Raw genomic sequence first — 23,399 nt, forward strand, 5'->3', positions numbered from 1 at the left:
AAAGTTCACAATGAAATAATGTCTGCTGCCCTCTTTTGTAAAGGGGCGTGATGAGCAGCTAGCTATGTAATATAATGAATATTCATTTGATGAAAAGAAATGTAAAATTTATTTTCTGGAATAATTTATTGTACTTTGTGAATTTAGGGTAATGATTCAGTTTCAGTTTATTTTTTATTTATGTTGTACACTCTCTATTGTTATTTGTTCAACGTTTTTTTGGAAGTATTTAATGTTTTTTTACAACCACGTTTTTTGATGTTTTAATTTTTGGTCCCTGGGACCGCCCACAGAGAAAAAAAATTCCACACCACACACATTTTCATCGGATCGGACGGATTGCCGGTTGGAAAAACCACTGATGATTAAGTGCAGTTTTGATCGGGTATGTTGATTGTTTGATACATGATTATTATGCAGTGAGTAAAATATATTATGATGACCATTTGTATTGGTAATGTATTTAAATAAGTGGTATTGTTGCTGCTACTATATCAAATATACCTAACTAAGCCTAGGCCTCGAGTGAGGTTGAGTTGAAGAGCCGGTTCAGTGCTAAGAGAGGCCTATTTTGGAGAGGAGAACTGGACACACAGGTGAAAACATATAGTAGACCTAGGTATATGAAATTTCAGTGTTCGTTGAGCACAATAAACTTCAAGCCTTAAATAAAAATGCTAATTTAGACTGAGGCCGAGGCCTATAGGCTATATTTTTTTCCACAGGTTTATAGTAGGTACTATAGCTATACTGTCTGTAATGAGGCATTAAATTATAATTTAAAAATAAAATTTGAACCTTTTTTAAACTTTATCATATTTTGGTGACAAATATTAATTTAAAGACCCCTTCCCTGCAATTTTGGACGTTTTTTGGAAAATAATACATATATATCACTTTAAAAACATTAAACCATGTCATTCCTTGTCTTAAATGTACGTTTTATGGTAAATTATGATAAAAAGTGAGAAACATGCACTACCTAAGTAGCTCGCGGCGATCGACCTCTCGTGGACGGTCTTAGGCCTAGCCTAGCTAGGCTTAGTTTTGTAGGCCTAGCTGGTAAACATCGGTAACGTACGAACATCGTAAGCGAGCTATATACCTAGCCTGACGTTGTATAGTTGCTGCATTAATTGTCTTTCTATTTTTGCCAGACTCCGTTGATACAAATTGGGGAAAACCCGGTATTTTCGCTGAAAAGTTAGGAGTCTTCCATTTGTTTTGGCCTCACGATCGATCGAAAAGTGGGCGAATTACAGGTGAAAAACAAAAATATCAATCCGCGCGCAATGCATTTTGGGATTTATAGCGGGCCGCTATAATTATTAGAATCGACTTATTTTTCACATTTTTAACCGTTTAAAGACGAAAAAAGTTATCGCAATAGGACCATAAAGTATTATTTTTACATTAAATATAGTTTGTGATCTTAAATTAGATCTAAAAAACGTAGGGAATGGGGCTTTAATGTTCATCTACTATGACTACGGTAGCAACCAATAATTGAAAGTATCAGTAAATGGCTGATAAGCTACATGCCTTTCATTACTATTTATTATTATAACTATGAATGACAAATTTAAAAAGAGATTTTTCATTCCAGAATATGATTTACTAATTTATTGTCGCATCTGACTACTATCTGGATGGGCAACAAATGTGCTGCGTGCCGAAAAGCTGGAAGTGTTCGTAACGCAAGTCAAGAGTATTTGCCAGTAGAGCAACAAGACGGAGTTGCAATTCAAAACAGTAATCAGAATTCCGCCGTTTATTCCAGGGAGTCCGAACGAGCTGTTAGTTTTTCTGTAGGAAGTGGTAATAAAATCAACTGGAAAATGTCAGTTCCTTGCACGCCGGGTTCTCCGGGTGAAGAAGGTCGTTCGAAGATGATAGTGATGTTGAACCAGACAAGAGAATTAATTGAGAAATTGATGGCAGAGGACAGAAAGGATAATTTAGAAGCATTAAACGGCTTGTATGATATGGTAGACGAAGCGTGGAGTATACCAAAATACGGCCGCGATCTTGCATACGCCATAAGTAACGTTTTACGGGAAGATGGCGCTCTCAGTGTTGTGCTTTCCAAATGCTCATGCACCGATAAAGATATGCAGTTAGCCGGAGCACAGCTTCTTGAACAAGTTATGATAGCTTCGAATCGGGATTATCTTGTGGATTGCGGAGTAGAAAAAGTCGTACAGCTAGCATGCAGTAGAGACGATCCGAAGTTGATACAGATAGGCATGGGGATTATAGAGAACTTATTTAAACATTCGCCGACTACGTGTACGCGAGTGATAGAATGCGGAGGACTTCATAGCATGTTGTTTAATTGTAGATCGACGGACACTATTACGCTTCGCCACTGCTCTGCTGGGTTATGCAATTGCGCGATGTTCGGCGGGCCGGTGAACCAGGAGAGGATGATCGAGCAGAAAGGCCCGGAGTGGTTATTCCCACTTGCATTTAACAAAGATAATAGTATTCGGTATTATGCGTTATTGGCTATATGTACTCTTGCGGCAAACAGTGATATACAACGCGCTGTTGTCAACTCCGGTACGTTAGATTTAGTGGAACCTTTCGTAACGTCGCATAACCCTGATGGTTTTGCCAAGAGTGACAAGGCACATGCTCAAGGGAGGTCTGAAGGATGGTTACGACTTTTGATTCCGATGTTGATGTGTGAACGAAGAGAAGCACAATGTCTTGCGGCATTTCACTTTGCGATGGAGGCGAGGATCAAAGTTGAACAAGCAAGAACAGAGGTAAGTTTTTTTTTTATTTATTGTAAATATTACATTCTTGAATTAATAGATTAAATATAATAATTCATAATAATAATAATAAACAATATTTATATTATAATGTATATTATTGTACATTAGACACTAACTAATGGTAATAAACTATCCCCCGCCGGACACCACGGTATTTCTTAGTCGAGGTTTCGGGGAAGAAATTCAGTCTCATTCATACAATGTTTATTATTATTCAGTTATTGTGTTTCTAAAAAAAAAACCATTTTTTCAAACCCATTTCTCACAACTGACACAACTTAAACCTAAAAAAATGTTCTAATCAAACAAATTACCGTTCACTCATTTTTGTCTAGTAATGTTGATAAATCTATGCAAGACTGAATTTCTTCTGGAACATTGATTTTTGTTAATTTGCATACTGTATTTCTGCATTGAATATACGCTCAGGCTGCTGAGTTCAGTGCTGTAATCACTGTACAATATGACAACATATTCCCCAAATTTTCAATATTACTAACTAGGCCTACAAATCAAGTCAATTTCATTCAATTGCGATACTGAATATTCAATATTATTAAACCGTACAATTAAAAAAAAATCAAAATATTTTAACTTCAAATGGCTCTTGTGTGTGACAAAATATACTACAACATCCAGTATTCGAACTGTATTTTATTCTCACTTTTTGGACATGTGTTTCATAAACTGGCATGCACAGACTGCAGTACGCAGTTAAGCTAAGAGAGAAAAGGGTATTAATTTTACTGTAAAAAAGAGTTGAAAATATCTTTAAATATAGTAAAAATCAAAGAGTACTGTATCTAATATAAACCAAACTATGCTGTACAGTACACAGTAGTAGCTTTCATCTTTCACTATTGTTTTTTTTTTTAGTAAAATAATCTTTGATTTTCCAAAAATCAATAAATGAGGAAGGAGGAAGTACTGTTGATTGTAATTAGATATGAAATATCGTTTTCAGTTGATCGATTTTACAGATTTGGCTCAATGTGTGAATCATTGATATGTCCACTCATACTGTGTGTATGTACTGAGAGTTTAAACATAAATTATGTACAAAGTTCAATCAGTTTGCATAGACATCATAGACCACTGAATAGCATGTTTATAGTAATATAGATAAAAGATGATTAATATTCTAATGGAATTAATTATTATGCAAAATTGTCAAATAATTAAGTCCATTGTTTCAGGTTCCTTTATAGGGTACGTTCTCCTATGAGATTGGCCATAGTTTTAAAAGATACAAAGATACTGTATACAGTATTCATCTCCCCCCCCCCCCCCTAAAATGTTACTGTTCATTGACATGTATCCCTCTATGGGGGTGTTGCCTGAATAGAGATATCCCCAAGGAGGAAGTGTACTACTGTTTACTTGCAGTTCAATTCTACTATGCAGCAGTGTACAATAAACAAGATCATTACGACCATTTGGCCTTAATTGTAGTTATCTGTGGGTTATTATATCACATCAACTCCTTGAGGATCCCTCCCATAATTTTCAAAAAATCTCACTCATATACAGAGAGTGAGACAGTCTTGATAGAAGGAAGGTTGATGTCAGACGACATAGTCTAAAAAAACTTTTTATGGTGGCACAGAGCTACATTATGAAAAAATGTTAAATGGTATAAATCCACTGTTGACACTGGTATTTTGAAAGTGTTTTATGTGAAATCAACATTTTGAGAATTCCATCATGTACTAATAAATGCCTGTCTCTAAAATTAAACGTCTAAAATTAGTACAGTACAGTCAGCTCTCTCAAAACACACAGAAAAATAAGTAAAAGGAAAAGAAATACAAACAATACTATTATCGGGTTTTATTGACGATCATTTTGGAAATTAGTTTAGGTACCGTGTGCGAAAAAACCCCAAAATAACACCTTGTAGATTAACCTTTAAAAACAATTTTTGTTGGAAATATTATTATTAGCAAAAAATTAATATTCTGACAACACAAACTAATTAAATAAAAAGTGTTTATTTTAAAACCAGGAACAAGTGTTAAAAACCTTGAATTATCAATCATTCTACATTAATAAGTCATGAAAAATGTTATGTTTAGCTGTTTATTAGAATAAGTTTAATTTTCATGTTTTTTCAGCTGGTGCAAATGAATTATTCAACTGAAAAGGTCATACGTTGCAGTAACAGATAAAAACATAGACAAAAATTACTTAGCGCAATATCAAGGACAAATTGTAAATTATTACTGTTGTTGTTTAAAATGTAATTTAAACTGCTTGGAGAATCGACAAATTGTAAGAAATTCATGATTTGCCATACTGTATCTCAACCCAATTATTGTAACTGTACATTAACATAGGTTTTAAAACATTCTGCCAGTGAATCTTTCATTAAAAATTATATTTTCCCCCCATAAATATAAAAAGGATATTTATTTGTTAAGCATTTTTGTCCATAATCAGAACATCATAATCAGAGATAATCATCATTATCTTAATCATCATCATCATAATCATCATCTTAATCAATCATTATCATAATCATCTTCATCACCAACATCATCATCATAATCATCTTTATCATTATCATAAGCATCATTATCATCATCAGAACATCATTAAATCAGACATTATCATCATCATCATCATCATCATCATCATCATCATCATCATCATCATCATCATCATCATCATATAAAGCTTGACAAATTAATATCTATTCTCTTTATTGCTGCCTGCAAAAGGTTGACGTTCCTTTTCTAATCACAGGTTATGATGACTAAGGTGTTTTTTTTGCTAATCAACATATTAAGAAAGTCTGTTTAGATTATATCTTACTAGAAACAATAACACTATCATATTTGCTAACACATTTGTCTTGTTCATTAACATGTTTACCATCTTCGTTCCCTCCGGCGCCATTTTCAGATTTATAAAATAATGAGAATTTTTAAAGTATAGTAATTCCAAAATGTTGTTAATACTGCGTCTTTAGGGAAAATCCTTGGGAGAGACTTGAAGTCTTTTCCTTTAATTTATTCTCAGAAATTATTCTTTATATTGATTTGGTGTAATACCTTACTGATTAAAATACGAGACAATATTCATACAATAGAATTTGTTCAGATGAATCAGGTTCAACTTTGCCAAAACAAATTTGCTTAAAGACCCCTTCCCTGCAATTTTGGACGTTTTTTGGAAAATAATACCTATATATCACTTTAAAAACATTAAACCATGTCATTTCTTGTCTTAAATGTACGTTTTGTCGTAAATTATGATAAAAAGTGAGAAACAGTTATGCACTACCTAAGTAGCTCGCGGCGATCGACCTCTCGTGGACGGTCTTAGGCATAGCCTAGCTAGGCTTAGTTTTGTAGGCCTAGCCGGTAAACATCGGTAACGTACGAACATCATACGCTAGCTATATACCTAGCCTGATGTTGTATAGTTGCTGCATTAATTGTCTTTCTATTTTTGCCAGACTCCGTTGATACAAATTGGGGAAAACCCGGTATTTTCGCTGAAAAGTTAAGAGTCTTCCATTTGTTTTGGCCTCACGATCGATCGAAAAGTGGGCGAATTACAGGTGAAAAACAAAAAATATCAATCCGCGCGCAATGCATTTTGGGATTTATAGCGGGCCGCTATAATTATTAGAATCAACTTATTTTTTACATTTTTAACCGTTTAAAGACGAAAAAAGTTATCGCAATAGGACCATGTAGTATTACTGTATTTTTACATTAAATATAGTTTGTGATCTTAAATTAGATGTAAAAAACGTAGGGAAGGGGGCTTTAAGGAGAGAAAATCTGCCTGGAAAGCGATCATCTTTTTTTAAAGAAAAAATCTGTACATACAATAGAACACATTTTTACTTAAGAGCAGTGGTGGCGGATCCAGGATTTTGAAATGGTTGGGTGGGGGTCCCAGGGCCTAAAAGTAGTGAAAAGAAGTGCTGAACTTAATTTGATGTCCTATCTTTTGCATTACAATTACCCTGAAGCGAAAGTCTTGTTTTAAAGAAATTATTTTTTGAGGTACTGTCAAATCTGAGGATCATTATAGTGATGTGATTTCTTAGTTCCATTTTGTGATATTTTCTCCTGGCTTGTCTGTTAAGTTCTAGTCAACAGCCATATGTTTTTCTACAAATGAAAAGTATTCTTTGTCACACTCCAGCGATTAACTTGCTCCGACTTAGACTATATCATTATTAGGACAAAGTTCATTTTATTGGTGCTCGACTGTAGATATTTATTTTAAGACGCGAGAACAAATCTTGATGCAGTTTACCATAAGAAAAAAAAATAGTTCCAATTACAGAGGTTAGTCAGTATGTTGTATGTTAAATGTACGTGTTTATATTTTGCACGCATGACTAGACAAGTTCAATACGAATAAAATCTATGTGATCTTGTAATCTGTCAGAGTGAGAATTTATGAAAATGTTCTTTTTGTGACTATATTATTGTTACTAATCCTTTATATTATATATTTCTTCTTCTTAAACGCTGGTGTTTGTATAATTCTACATTAGGATAATTTTATTGAATTTGGAATTAGTGATAAACAAAAATCCTGGTACCAGGATTTGAATAAAGGACACTGAGATTGTAATATTTTAATTGATTTTGGAGTTTTTCATACATGGGACAATCTACAGTACTGTAAGATGTACTGACAATCCTCATCATAATACTACTTGATCGTAATTACCCATAATTCAGTATTAATCGTAATGCAATGCGACCTTGAAAAACTCATATCTGTCTGCCGGTGACCAAGTGAGATTATCGTAAATAACCGATGCAATCGTAAACTGATGGGTTTACAAATCGTTATCGTGCACGACTTCTGAAAACTCCTAGACTGTTGAAATATATACGGTAGGCAATCCAACATAGAAGATAATGTGTGTTCTGTTTGTATTGAAAATTGTGAAGTTTATCTTGCACTCCACAGAAATTTAATCAACTCAAAATGTTTGTTCCTGGACAAATAAATATTTCTTAGTCACAATTGTAATACATTTATATAATCTTGAATAATTACAAAACTATATTGTAATACTGTATTGAATTCAATCTTAGAATTAACTTTGAATATGTATCAAATTAGGTAATTATAACACTATATTCTAATTTAGGATTTGAGATGAATAATAATATTTGAAATATAAATAATTATAATTCTATATATTCTGATATATTAAATTAAATCTCAGGGCTCGAAATTTACTTTTTTTTCGACTAGCAAACTTTGCTAGTTGTAAAAAAATTAACTAGCAAAATCAGCAGCATAACTAGCAATCACAATTTTTTTTTCGGTAAAATAGTTAAATTCTACACAAATCTGAATTTATTTAGGTGTAGACCTATAGGCCTAGCTTTTAGGTGTAGGCCTAGCTAGCTAAGCAAAGCTGTAGTAGTAGTACCCTTTTTAGCCAAATTAAAAAAAATCAAGACATGTTTTCACGCTTGCCAAATCAAGGGCGTTTCGGCCGATGGACGATTCGTCCCGAGACGTTTCGGCCCACTTTTTTTTAGGTCGAAACATCAAACTTTTAAAATTTGAAGCGGAACAAAATTGACTAGGCCTATGTATAAAATATTATTGCCGATGACAAAACTGAGTTTTATATTGATTATATCCAGACGTAATTAAAACATTAAATTTAATTGCCACCGAGCGAAATTGGTAGGCCCTAACTAATCCGTCCAAGCTACGCCCGCCTCACTCCGCCGTCTCTCGCGCTCCACTCGTCTCTCTATCCAGGAAATTCCCTATCGCACGAGAGGCATGATGTTGGAATAATAGTGGGCTGATCAATAGTTTGAAAACAGCTTACGGCATTTCTTAAGTGAATTTTTATTCAACGTATTCTTCTTTGATGAATCCTTTGCCCATTGCTGTGTAAATCAGTAATTAAAGTTGTGATGCGAAAGTGTGTGTAATTTAATTCCACAGGTAAACAATAGGCATAAGAAAATCCATCGCACAAACAACAGGACCTCGTGGTGTGCCGAGGAGACGTTCTTCTCGAGCGCGAGATCATAAACAAAATTGGAAAAGTCCATTAAGTGGGGGGTGTTTACTATTTACGAATCTATTAAATACGCGCTTCGACCACTGTGTAGGCAAAATATTTATTTCGTTAAATCCCTAAATTGATAATCGCGTATTCTGTAATCACGTGACTGATGATGTAATCCTTAGCGACGTACTAAATGCACATGCTTTTGTGTTGGGGGAATAGCTTGCTGTTTATAATGCACATCGTTAACAACTATGCTACCACATGATTCACGGTGCTATTCGCGTTTCCTTGACGTAAATTGGCGGCGTGTAAATGAAACAATTGTTTTCACCAAATTGGTTCCTATTAGCCGTTGTCGACATTCGATTGGCGGCTAGCCGTGGCTAAGCTAAAAAGTACGTATTTTTTCAAAAATTACACTAGCAAACATTTGCTAGTTTTGAAATTTTCAACTAGCAATTAACAAGAATCTACTAGCAAAATGCTAGTTTGCTAGCGTGAATTTCGAGTCCTGAATCTTAGACTTAACTTTGAATATATTAAATTAAGATTTGAGATGAATATTAATATTTGATATTTGAATATTGATTTTAAATTAATCCTAAAGTACATTGGCTTGAGGTTGTAATTACCAGTGCTATTCATTTACTCTTTGTTTATGAATATTAAATGATAGCCTATCATCACATCAGCCCTCATAATGATATAGCCTTTAGGAGAAGGATACAATTAAACTTTATCTAAATATGGAAGTGATTTTAATATTGCTTTGCATACAATGGTGTACAACAATAAGACGAGTTACATAAAGTATAAAGTGCTAGAACTATGAGTAAGTAGCTGATTTAACTACTTATCCTTCCCGCTTTTCTTTATCCATGTCAATCTTGTTGTCATTCTTGCTTTCGAGTGAGTGGCCGAGCGAATAAGACAGTGGATCCTTACTTTTACGTAAGCTCCATTATTGTCGGTAAGGGTTTGAGGCTCACCCGCTCCATGGTTCTGGTGGTAGAATGAGTCTTCTCGGATAAGGACTATAAACCATATGTGCACTTTAAAGAACCTAGTACTGCACATCTATCGAGGCAATTTCTTGCTTTTGTACTTGCTGTATCCTTTTCTTCTTGCCTTCCTCTTTAGTTTTTGCTTTCTTTTTTCAGTATTCCCCTTTTATTTTTCCTTTCCCCTGTCATTCTTTCTTTTCCTTTCATTCTTGCTTTACTGTACCCCATTATGTTATAAACCATATCATTTTTGGTCGGAGATGTTTCAAGGACTTTAATCCATTCTGCTCTGAAAAGCTCTTATAAAAATGATGATATATTTTAGTCCACATACTTTTTAAACATAATGTAGCATCTAGTTAACATTGCGGTGAAATCGTATTTAAAGACCCCTTCCCTGCAATTTTGGACGTTTTTTGAAAAATAATACATATATATCACTTTAAAAACATTAAACCATGTCATTCCTTGTCTTAAATGTACGTTTTATGGTAAATTATGATAAAAAGTGAGAAACAATGCACTACCTAAGTACTGTAGCTCGCGGCGATCGACCTCTCATGGACGGTCTTAGGCCTAGCCTAGCTAGGCTTAGTTTTGTAGGTCTAGCTGGTAAACATCGATAACGTACGAACATCGTACGCTAGCTATATACCTAGCCTGACGTTGTATAGTTGCTGGAATAATTGTCTTTCTATTTTTGCCAGACTCCGTTGATACAAATTGGGGAAAACCCGGTATTTTCGCTGAAAAGTTAGGAGTCTTCCATTTGTTTTGGCTTCACGATCGATCGAAAAGTGGGCGAATTACAGGTGAAAAACAAAAATATCAATCCGCGCGCAATGCATTTTGGGATTTATAGCGGGCCGCTATAATTATTAGAATCGATTTATAGTTAGTTAAATAGTTACCGCAATAGGACCATATAGTATTATTTTTACATTAAATATAGTTTGTGATCTTAAATTAGATCTAAAAAACGTAGGGAATGGGGCTTTAACTAACAATGACAAATTTACATTTTCAATCTTTCAATAGATAAAGCTCTAATAGAATTAGACACCATGTTCACTCTTTTCTCTGCAGTTAACAACACTCTAGTTTATTTGACATCAATATTATTAATGAATTCAATTTACCACGGACACCCAAGGTGACACGGCCTACAGAGAGTACAGAGATTCTTCTTTGATGCGTGTTACATAACAGTTTAATTGTTATCCATAGATCACATACACTAGTGTTATGTAATGTTTTTGAGTGAATGCATTTGATTTGAATGAGGCAGAGTGGATGAATATGTAATTGGACATTATCCCTTCTAAATATGGTTTAATATTTTACATCTGTTGATTAGATTTGTAATTATTAAAACAGAGATTTTAAAAGATAATTAATAATGTCTGTCTCGTATAGAATCATGTCGCCTCATACAGTGAGCTTAAATACAAAGAGGCAGAGTTATTATTAATGTTGTACTATATTATTTCTAACTGGCAATATCTAATGGGTTGGCTTTTTTTATTCCATAGTTGTAATGAGATTCTGGTATAAGCCCACCTCCTCTTTAGGGCTTACTATGAGCCAAGGTCGGCCGGCTATGGCTCACTTTTCAGATGATTAGTGTGAGGTTGTTCCAAGTCCAGTTTTTTAAGCAGAGTTAGGACTCCATCTGTCAAAACTTATGTTTATCTCAACAAAACCAAAAGCAAAAACTGTATTATTATTATTATTTCAAGGCTATTGTGAACTATATTACGGTAATATTTAATAAATTACCTTTTTAATTGAGATACCTTTAATAATTTTTCTTCCTTGTTTCAATATTAATGATTTTTGTCTGTTTTTATGACATTAAACCTGTAATAAATGGCTACAAACAATATCATGTTGCAGGAATATCTGTGTTTTTTCACCACTTGTTTTAATCACTTGCGTCTTCCTTTTACAAATGATATGTTTTGATTAGTATTATAATTTTTTGAACTTAATGTAGGTGTACTTGGAAATCAAAGAGAAACTAAACTAAAACAAGTTTAAACTAATTTCCAGTTTGATAACAAACCTTTTACATCATTCCAATAAGGTTTTATGAATTGGGGTTTTTTTTTGTGTGTATATTGTACAAATTGTAAAAGACCAGTGGCTGTATTCACCAATTACAGTAAGTGAGATATTTTCCTGGTATTTCACTTAACTCAATAAATATTTAAGTATTTCCCTTAAATTGTATTCATTTAGATAGGAGATTTGTTTTATTTTAAGGGTACAGTGTTTCCCTTAGCCAAAGTGTGAATGGTGAATACGGCCACTTGATTTTTCATTTACAATCTTTTCTTTAAAATAAAATATAAGGATGAAAAAGATCCACGATGGTTCCGAAATGTCAATATTTGTTGTCATTAAATTTAAGTTATATAGGATAGTAAACATCTCTTAATAATAATATAATATATATATATTTTAAAAGTTTTTTTATTTTGTTTATTTTGTGTATACAATATTAATACTGGTACTGCATTCATTTTTAGTTTTCTATATTATTTCTATGATAAAAAATAACGTGAAGTGTCCAGAATTGTACCCTGTCCTTCATTAATTGTATGTTAATTATTAACCTAGCTATCAACGTTGCTAGCCATCTCCTTTCCACTGGGATCAATTAGTATCACTGAGATAGAAATTGTCAGGGAATTTAGAGATCAGACGAATTCATACACACAATTAAAGCGATGTTATTAACACCAATTCCACCTTGGATTCTGGAAAATTGTTCATAAATGCAAAACACAGTGAGATGAGCAGGGCACCAATTGGATTGTTAATGTTATGGAGTGGGTGGGTCGGGGCAGGAGGGGTCTGGGGATTTAATATTATATGTTGAGGCTAAGTTACTGTAGTAAAATAGTGTGAACCACCTGCCATTAAATTAATTTTAATACCATATTTGACAATACAAATTTGTTTAGACAGTTCTAATGTTGTTTTGTTTATTTATTTTATTTTAAATAATATAAAAGGGCAGAAATATTCTATATAAAATTACTTTTGAATAAATTGGTCATTCATAAGTAACTAATGAATAAATGAATAATACATTCAATATGTTTTTTATTGGTATTTGACAACATAAAACTTGTCTTTATTAATATTTCATCAAATTTAAAGCTCATAATTTACATTTTATTACTTGCAATTAAACTTTATAGAGGCATTGTTTTGATAATTATTACTTTTTTTTGTAGCAATTATTTATCTTGTCATGTGCCTCTCATTTGTGTTTAATGTCAGATTGTATTCCTTCTAATTTGTGTCTAATGTCAGAGGTATTACTATTTTGATGATATCATTTATTTATTTCTTTCTTAATTATTCTTCAGATTTTCTATGTAATTGGTGCAATCGAACCTCTACGCAAACTAGCGGCATCGAACACCGAGATAGCCTCGTCATTTGCTCAGCAAGCGTTGACTGTCATCGGAGAAGATATCCCAGATAAGCTAAGCTACAATATCTCAAGTTGGTCTCTAGATGAAGTTGGACTTTGGGTTGATAGGAACGGTTTTGAAGATTATTCGGAGAATTTCAAGAAAAATAAGGTTTGATTTAGTATACAGTATAGTGGAGCTGTAGCTTAGTGGTTGCCTTACAATCCAAAGGTTCAGAGTTCAATCCTGTCCTAGTGCCAGGATTGTTACTTACGATTCTTTCAACTCCACTCCCTAAGACTAAGTAAAAGCACGATAAATTATAGTTAGCCATCCTGTAATTGGCAAGTTACTCGCTGTTGAATGCGTATGAAATTTAAGAAAAAAACATACAAGCAGACTCTAGCTCTCTGATATGCCATGTCTTCCAAAATGCTTTTTAACGAATATTAAGCCAAATGAATGTTGAGAAACTATACTAAGTATATGCCTGTGTGTTTTATTTTTAATTTTATCATGATGATGTAAAAGTGTACAATGCTAATTAGCTTTGTCTTTGCTAATCAAACTAGTTTGACAACAAAAATGTGATGTGCCCATATATGGGCATGATGATGTCATATCACTACTATATTTGGGCTTATAACTATCATATTTGGGCACATCATACTTTTTTTGTCAAACTAGTTTGATAGTGTAGACAGAAGGCTAATGTGTGTTAATTTTATCAACATGATGATGTAAGAATGCTAGCACACATATTTTTCTTGGATTTGTTTGAAATTTTCTTTTGCCAACATATTATTTTACATAGTGAGCATATTTGAATGTCCAACTTGGTAATAAACACAGCTACAGTAGAACATGATTTTCGTGTTGTTCTAGTAAAGGTCACGACCTGTAAGCTCCGGTATGGATTTCTATGTATTGACTGAATACCTTAAAGGTGTCAACTTTTTACCTTCAATGTTCAATATTCATAAACTCTGAAATGCCATCTTCCTATCCTATTACATCATATTGATTATACATGCATATCGTAGATACTCTAAAGTCCTTTTGATATTCATGATTTAATTTGAAAATCATAGGAAAATAAAGTACAGACATATATAATTAGTTTACTACCTGATATATTACGACAACATATTTGAGAAATGTCCTTTGTGGCCCCATACCAACATTTCAAACTTTCTATTGTAAAATCATATTTTGCAAAAATTGGTGGTCTGGAGGAAGTTCTTTGTGTACTGAACTGTTCAAAAAGATTTTGTAAAATCAATATTGAACATTATTTTGTTCTTTTAAATTCTGAATATTCCTTAAATTTACTGTTAAAATGATGAAACAATGTCAAATAAAATCAGTCTATTTGGCTAGCCATGTTAAGCATAGCCTAATTATCTTTCTATATTCATATAAACATGAACATTCATTGATTATAATTCATTCTTTCACCATAGAATATTAATTCCAGTGGAATCGTATAGCTCTGTCTACACTATCAAACTTTATGTGAAAAATAAATCTTATGTGCCCATACAGTATATGGACATGGTGATGTCATATCACTACCATATTTGAACATATCACTGCGATATTATCTGGGCACATCACACTTTTTTTTATTTAAACCCTTATACCATGATTATACATTTTGAAATCCACAATATTTATTGATCAAAAACATGCATCACAAAGTATAAAGCAGAATTACAAAGTATATATAATGTCTTAAAATGCTAAAATTACTGATTACTGAATGCAATGGATAAATATACAATATTTAGTACTGTAGTTTTGAGCGAATCTTACTATAGTAGATTAATATAGCTTAGAATATTTTTGGGATATTTACATTTGAATATTTACAATTGATAATATGTTATTTGTGTGTTATAAAACAAACCCAATATTGATACTACACAGAATAAGTACCTTATTTCAATAATTTATTTCTTAATGTTTACATTTTAAAGTACACAAATGGATGAATCCTGAAGTGACCACTTTAAGTTCGTAATATAAAATTAATCCTGATAAATGCGATTTAGAGTATGTATATATGTCAACACTTGAATATCAATTGTCATAATTTATACCGCTATAATTAGATGATTTCCAGTGATTTATTTTATTAAAATTCTTCGTTATTAGGTAAAGGTAATTGAATAATTAAGTGTTAATTTATTTTGGTCATGTTTTGTGATTTAAATCAATCAATTCCAATTACTACTTTTAGATGTCGATTTGGCTATAATATTGTAAAATAAGACATTTTTGGCGAAATCATACTCTATGTAATTAAACAGACAGACTAAAAACTTTTGACTGTATAAAAATAAGTTGATTGAGTTTATAAATGATACATTTGTTCAATAGGTGTTGAAACAACAGCTAGACATTTTTACTATACATTATAGAATAACTTAACCCAAACATTTTTTCTTGTATTTATTATTGAACTTTTTCTGATTAATAGGTTGATGGAAATCTATTAATGACAATCTCTACAGATGAACTAAAACAAGACATTGGTATATCAAGTACAATCTTGTGTCGAAAGTGAGTACAGTAGGATTTGAACTCAGGTAGGGTTGTTCTGGTCCAACAAGTGCTGTAAAGAAAGCATTTGAGAGATTTAAATGGTATAGTTAAAATCTATCATAAGGCTCTTTCTACACTAACAAACTTCATGTGACCAAAAATGTGTCCATATATGGACATGATGATGTCATATCACTACCATATGGGGGACATACTGTATCACTAACATATTTGGCCACATCACATTTTTTTTGGAATAATTTCATTTGGATCCAAATGCATTTTACATTATAACACGTACAATTAACAGACGACATTATTAATACAGTATGTAGATCAACAGGTCTAATATGAAGTTTCTTAAATTATGCAATACGGCAGAATCCCACACAATTACCCAACTAATTAACATAATCTGGCAAAGTTACTCATGCATTTATGCGATAACCCATTCTGATTGTGTGGCTGCAATAATAACATTAATGTTGTACTGCCAGCAGTATGTATGTACATGTGTATGACGTACATTTAAACATTCAATTATGCCATTTACATTTGGTATCATGATTTTCAATGAAAATGCCTAATTGATATCAGTGTATGATTATGAATGTGTGACAAACATTGATTCTGAACATATGATGTAAGTTAACATTAAAAATGTGTATGATTAAACATCCTATGGTCTGTTTCATACTAGTTTGAACATCCTATGGTCAGTTTCATACTAGTTTGAACATCCTATGATCAGTTTCATACCAGATTGAACATCCTATGGTCTGTTTCATACTAGTTTGAATATCCTATGGTCAGTTTCATACTAGATTTAACATCCTATGGTCTGTTTTATACTAGATTGAACATCCTATGGTCAGTTTGATACTAGATTGAACATCCTATGGTCAGTTTCATACTAGATTGAACATCCTATGGTCAGTTTCATACTAGATTGAATATCCTATGGTCAGTTTCATACTAAATTGATCAATCCTATGGTCAGTTTCATACTAGATTGAACATCCTATGGTCAGTTTCATACTAGATTGAACATCCTATGGTCAGTTTCATACTAGATTGAACATCCTATGGTTCATACTAGGTTGAACATCCTATGGTCAGTTTCATACTATGTTGAACATCCTATGGTCAGTTTCATACTAGATTGAACATCCTATGGTCAGTTTCATACTGGGTTGAACATCCTATGGTCAGTTTCATACTTGTGACCTTTCATATGTTTCATGATAATGTTATACATAAAGTCTCATGTTTAGTATTTATCAGTACACCATATTGTTTGTGTGTGGGTATCTAACATTATAAAGTGCATAATCAGAACAGCTGCAGCACATTACTGGTAATGGACTTTTTATAGCATTTTCAAGTACAGTAGCAATTTATCTACTAAATAATCAACATTTTAATACTACCATAAATACCATTTTTAGTAGTGGTTAATCATTGATTATGGACAGATACTGATTTGCATACAATACATATTTATCCAATTCTTGGAATGTTCTTTATTTACTTTCTAAGTTATAAATAAAACATAAATTCACTCTTACTCACTAACTTTTTTTTAAGCTTGTTCTAGAAACATTTTAAGGTTTTAAGTTTTCAGGCAGTCTGATATTTTGTTTAATTTCATTTGAATTTTTTTTTTAAATATTGAAGATAATCAAAATGATCTATGTACAGTGTTGTTTAAATATTACTTTCTAATATCCATATGCATTTAAATATTAACAGCCTTAGGCTACTCATTGTAAGATCAACATTTGGATTTATAATTCAACTTAAGATAACAAATTACAATTTAACTTAGTCTTTGACATTTTAAGTTTTACTAATTTACAACCGATTTAAAATCAACTCAATTACAACAATTAGATTTTAGAATAAATTTATAATTAATCTTCATTGTCAACATTGAATTCACTTTATTTATATTTATGATACAGTACTACTTATGATCTAGGGAAAGAATTATTATTTATAATTTATCAATGCTTTTAACCATGTTTTTAAATATTAATTTCTTTTACTTTATATTCTTTTAACAGGAGTATCTCCTGCAGTACACACCTCAAAAGATATAGACAATAAAATTACATGTACTATAATATTTATAGGTTTATACGAGAGCTTTCAGTGCTTAAAAGTAACTCGTATAGCGGAGATCGGGAACTTCACGAATGGCTGAAGAATGTTGGCGCAGAGTATCCACAATACGTCCACAACCTGGTACAAAGTGGTCTGGATATGAGTCTACTACCGTACGTCACAGATGAGATATTGAAGAGCGATGCTGGCATAACGAACGGTGTACACAGGCTGAAGATTTTAGTGCATGCACGCAAAATATCCGGAGGAAGAGGTACCATTTAAATTTAGATTCAGCATTATTGTTTTTGTTTTCTTTTTCTCTATTGTGTTGAGAAAAACTGTTATATCCAACTGTTTGCAGCATAACATAGGGTTGTGTTGAAAAAGAAAGAATTAATACCATTTTAAGCAACATAACAATATATTCTTACTTCACAGTGCCTTTTGGACCAGAAGACTACCCTAGAGTTTTTGACAGTCCTCTGAGAAAGACGAAATCGTCCGGTATACCAAAAGACATCCCAGATGCAAAACCACAAAAGACCCTTGACGTCTTCATCAGCTACAGACGTGCCACAGGCTCACAGCTAGCAAGGTTCTAAATATGTTTTTTATAATTATAAGTTTATTTAACAATTATGCCTTCAAGATTTTGATTGTTAAGTTTGTTGGTTTAAGTATAAGGATAAGTCGTGACCTTTCGTAGACACAATTGGCTGTTTGCAAATACATTTAAATATGTTATAAACTTGGTGAATACTACTGTCAATTAATGTTGTATTATATTAGTTTTCTAGCACCACATAACTACCTTCTTTAATGGCTACCACTTTATTATTAATTTGTTTTATACAGTATTTGGGGGTCACTCCTTTTACAACCAAATCCAAAAAAACAATCGTATTTATTATTGTTATTAGGACACTCAACAAACCCGATGAAATATATATTTATCAGATATGCCCCTATTAGGAGACCCTGTTAAGTCCCTAAGGTGTACCCTTAATAGGGGGTCCTACTCTATTAAATATTGTTAAATTAGCTATTGTACAGTTTAATACAGTACATTGCTTTTTACCTTTCTTACAGTCTCCTTAAGGTCCATTTACAACTCAGAGGTTTCTCAGTTTTCATTGACGTAGAAAAGTTAGAGGCAGGCAAATTTGACAACAACCTTCTGAACAGCGTTCGTAGTGCACGCAACTTTGTCATCGTTCTCTCAACCAACTCATTAGATAAATGTATGGATGATCATGCTCAGAGGGATTGGGTTCATAAGGTATAAATATGTAACCAATTTGACATTATCATCTGTTCCAAAAGTTAATTCTTCACGCATTTATTCAGTTAAATAACTGGGGATGTCGTTAGATGCGTAAGCTTGTCAAACAAAAAAAGCCCCAACAATACAATGCAACATTCAACATGATGATAAATAGTTATACAATTTACTATAAAAAAAAAGAAAATAAATTAAATGAAAGAAAATAATTAAAATGCACCATATTAGGCCCATTTTTGCACCATCCAAGTTAAAGCCCATTTTGACACCATCAATTTGTTTAAATATTTAAAGATGTAATTTCCCCCAAAATCATGAAAAATGAAGATTAATAAAATCAGACTTCGGCCATTTTGCACTTTTAATAAAGTTATTCACTTCTGTGGGAAAAAATAATCATTTCACTTATAAAAAGACAAAATAAACAGTTAATTTTAACCAAAAAAACATTGTCTGACCAGGGAGGTATCTCCCTGGTCTGACAGACAATTTAAGTATTCTTTCAGGTGAATAATTTTTTTTCAATCACGTTTTTGATTGTGTGACATATGGCATATAAAAAAAAAAATAAAGTATCATCCATACAGCGTTTGGATTGTGTGACATATGGCATATTAAAAAAAAAAATTGTAGAAAAATTATTTTTCAGGGTGATAATATATCTTTAATTATTTATGATCCTTTTGTTACAGGAGGTAGTAACAGCCATGGAAAGTAAATGTAACATTGTTCCCGTTACTGATAACTTTCGATGGCCAAAGCCAGAAACATTACCAGAGGACATGAGAGCAATATGCTTCTTCAACGGTGTTAAGTGAGTTCATTCATTGATTTATTCATGTATTCGTTCATTTACATATCTAATATTTAAATAATGTTAATTTCAGATATAAATGTCTATGTTATGCCTAACTTATATGGATAAACAAACACTAGTATAGGTTCTCCTGAGGGAGAGCCGTGATATGAAAATATTAAAGTTCATTGAATATCCCTATACAATAATGGACTAATCCGCCAATCTTCTATTTTACAGATGGATCCATGATTATCAAGAGGCTTGTATAGATAAAATCGAAAGGTTCTTGCACTGTCAAGAAAACATGGGTCAACTCGGAGCAGTTGCTTCTATTATACGGACTGGGGCTGTTGGTGGTAGTAGCATCCATGGTGGTAGCACACGGAAAGAAAGTAGCGGAAGCGGCACCGGTAGTGCTTGCGGTGACTGAAAACACATCTGCAGTTTGTAACTTTTTACCCGTTTGTTTGTTGTTGTTGATAACCAGTGTACGTACAGACAACTCTCTCAAAATTTGATTCTTTAAAAAAACGAATACTTTCTTATATTCCAGGATTTTGTAATGATCCCTATGGTATTACAGTATTAAAAAAATTCAAATTGCATTCTGAATAATCAGGCCTTTCTAAACCCAGATTAGTTTATGGATGTCTGGTTTTGGAAAGGTTGACTCTACATTAGGATCATAGACATTAGAAGGTGTTTGAGAAGTTTATAAAAAGAAAATTGTAATTAAGCGATTACAAATTTTGAGATACATTTTAAGAAAAAGTGTTTTAAAGTATAATTTTATTTATACTTCAGGATGTGACCAATGGGTTACCCTATTATTTTTGTTTATTTTATGTGTTGTTGACCATTATGTGTGTTTATGTGATATCAAGGTTACCTTTGGGACATAAAAAAAATTATTCTTTTGAAGTTTACTGCACTGTATTGTGTTTGATAGTTTAAAGTTGCTATAAATTTATGATGTGCTACAATCAATATAGTATTAACTAAGCAACTCAAAATCAATTTTAAATTGCAAAGCTAATTCTGAAGATAAATTTAAATTTAAAAAAAATACAAGAAGATACAATTAATACTTTTAAAAACTAGATACTATTTAGTTTATGAGAGATTAGTATGTATTATATATATAATTATATATATATAAACAAATCAGGCAAAGAACATTAATTAATTCTAAACCGCCCGGTGATATACTGAAATTTAATTAATTAATTTGAAACGATAAAGATGAGGAAATCTGTGAGAATGAGAAAAAGTCGCCCCAACCGAGACTCGAACTTGGACCGCCTGCTTGATATGCAGATGTCCTAACCATTAGACCACTGGGGCTTTCATGGTATTGTTCGAACTCGATTGGATAGCGACTCTTATATAAGTATATATTATATATATGTATAAAATATTAAAGCTAGATCCTAAATGCTGGCCCTTAACATTAAGCCTGTTGACACTAAGCCAGCTGTTAACACTAACGTTAGCCTTTAACAATAAAGTTGGTCTTTAACACTGTCGGCCCCACTATATGAATACACTGTACACTGTATTATGTAAATTGCCATGGTTGGCATTTCAATATGATACTTTTCTTTTAAAGACTAAAAACCCCTAAAGATAGAAGAAGTTATGGTTGCAAGTCTTAAATTAAGACTATAAAATAACCAATGTGTAGACATTTTAACGTGTAGTATTTTATATGTAAAAGTTCTTGAAATTTTAACAAAAGCAAAACTATGAATTGTTGTCTCTTGTCATTCCTCAAGACATGGTACACACTCAAGCAATGTCCATCCGTTTGCTTCAACTTCAAATCAATAGTGAACCAATTTGTGTGTTGTTATATAGTGTACCGACCGTAATATTTGACCTAGATATTTATATTAGATATTTTGTAAATTGTAATATATAAAAGGTACTATAATTATGTAGTATGTAAATGATGCTTACAAGCTTGTTTCTTGTTTTTTAACTAATTTTTATGCTTTTCCAACCCAATCTGGGCTTTATACATAATGCTGCAAAACTTGCAAATTTATCCATTTTAAACCATCAATAAAATCATGCAGAAATAGGTTCTTTCCTTTTTTATAAAGGTTTTTGGAAATATATGACTTAATTATATGCAATTGATGACATATATGTAGCCTTAAGATTGAGTGGTTTAAAGATATATTGTCCCCCTACTTTTTTTGTTTTTTAATAGGGCATTTTATTATCACAGTTATTCACTTTGACCAAAAACTGGATCGAAAAAATATTTACCTGAAAAAATGTAATTTAAAACAAAAAATACTTAAATTGTCCTTCAGACAATGGTTTTTGGTTAAAATTAACATATTTTTTTTTACCGTTTTTATACGTGAAATAATTTTTTTTTTCTACAGAAGTAAATTACTATATTAAAACTCCAAAATTGCCTATTCAAAGTCTTTTTTTTATTAATCTTTATTTTTCATGTTTTTGGGGGACAATACATCTTTAAGTATTTCAAAAGGGAAATATGGAGTTGGGGTTGGGTGTGTATAATTGTAATAATATATATAGAGTGAAAATAATAAGCTTTAGTTGCTTTTAATATCCATACTATTATTTTGTTTGCATACATGCATTAGACTAAGTTCTAGCCTGTAATTAGTAAAGATAAATATTTTGGCACATATGGCGTTTAATACATATAATGTAATACTCGGACAAAAATTAGACAATAACTACAGACTTGGGCCACTGGTCTAATCATGCATGTAAATAACATGCCATATATTAATTCTGTATTTATGTATTAATGAACTTGTATTTGTTCATAGTTTATTATAAGATATAAAAAACACCATTCTTATTTTTATCTAAACATTTGAAAAAAAACTTTATTCCAGCCAGCACACCTTGTTTTTAATACCTAATTGACAGCTTTGCAATATATCTGTAGTATTATAAAATAATAACATATTTAATATGTGTTTACATTCCTTATAACTTATTTTTTAGATCTTATATGTGAAGCTTGCAGTAATTAATATTAGATAAAATAATTTTATTTTCTTCAAAATAAAATCCTGTATTGCATGATAAAAGTCAATTTCACAAGTTTATCTGTGATCTAGTGGTATTTGTGCACACCCTGTAAGCACAAGGTATTTGATTCAAATCGAGCAAGGGGTTGCTTTATCATGCATATTTCATATAGAACTTTTTATCTTTTATCTTTTATCTAAATGGATAAAATCAATTCTCTCATTTAATTTGTTATTATTTATAAATATGTAAGTTTTTAGCTGGATTTACATATACCATAAATCTTTATTTTAAGTATGCAGCATTTGAATATTTTTTTTTTTTTTTTTTTTGCCATTTTATGTTAAAATACTGGTTTTTAAAATCTTCCTATTTTATTTATGTAAAACACAATTGACATTGGG

The 23,399-nt window shown here is 31.9% G+C and overlaps 1 protein-coding gene across 2 annotated transcripts; it reads left to right on the forward strand.

Moving 5' to 3' along the window:
- The first annotated feature begins 333 nt into the window (after positions 1 to 333).
- Positions 334 to 20,861, forward strand: LOC140045321 (NAD(+) hydrolase sarm1-like). Of its 2 annotated transcripts, XM_072090173.1 has the most exons (9): positions 334 to 385; positions 1,607 to 2,771; positions 13,187 to 13,405; positions 15,717 to 15,799; positions 17,917 to 18,161; positions 18,329 to 18,485; positions 18,980 to 19,169; positions 19,865 to 19,986; positions 20,209 to 20,861. In XM_072090173.1, exons 2-9 carry the CDS (start codon positions 1,650 to 1,652, stop codon positions 20,399 to 20,401), a joined length of 2,331 nt encoding a protein of 776 aa, XP_071946274.1. In that variant the 5' UTR covers positions 334 to 385; positions 1,607 to 1,649; the 3' UTR covers positions 20,402 to 20,861. The 2 variants fall into 2 exon arrangements, with proteins under 2 accessions (XP_071946274.1, XP_071946275.1); XM_072090174.1 differs by lacking the exon at positions 334 to 385 and having other exon boundaries at positions 1,539 to 2,771.
- The last annotated feature ends 2,538 nt before the right edge of the window (positions 20,862 to 23,399 follow it).

This window comes from Antedon mediterranea, chromosome 3 (assembly GCF_964355755.1).
Source record: "Antedon mediterranea chromosome 3, ecAntMedi1.1, whole genome shotgun sequence".
Taxonomy (NCBI): Eukaryota; Metazoa; Echinodermata; class Crinoidea; order Comatulida; family Antedonidae; genus Antedon; species Antedon mediterranea.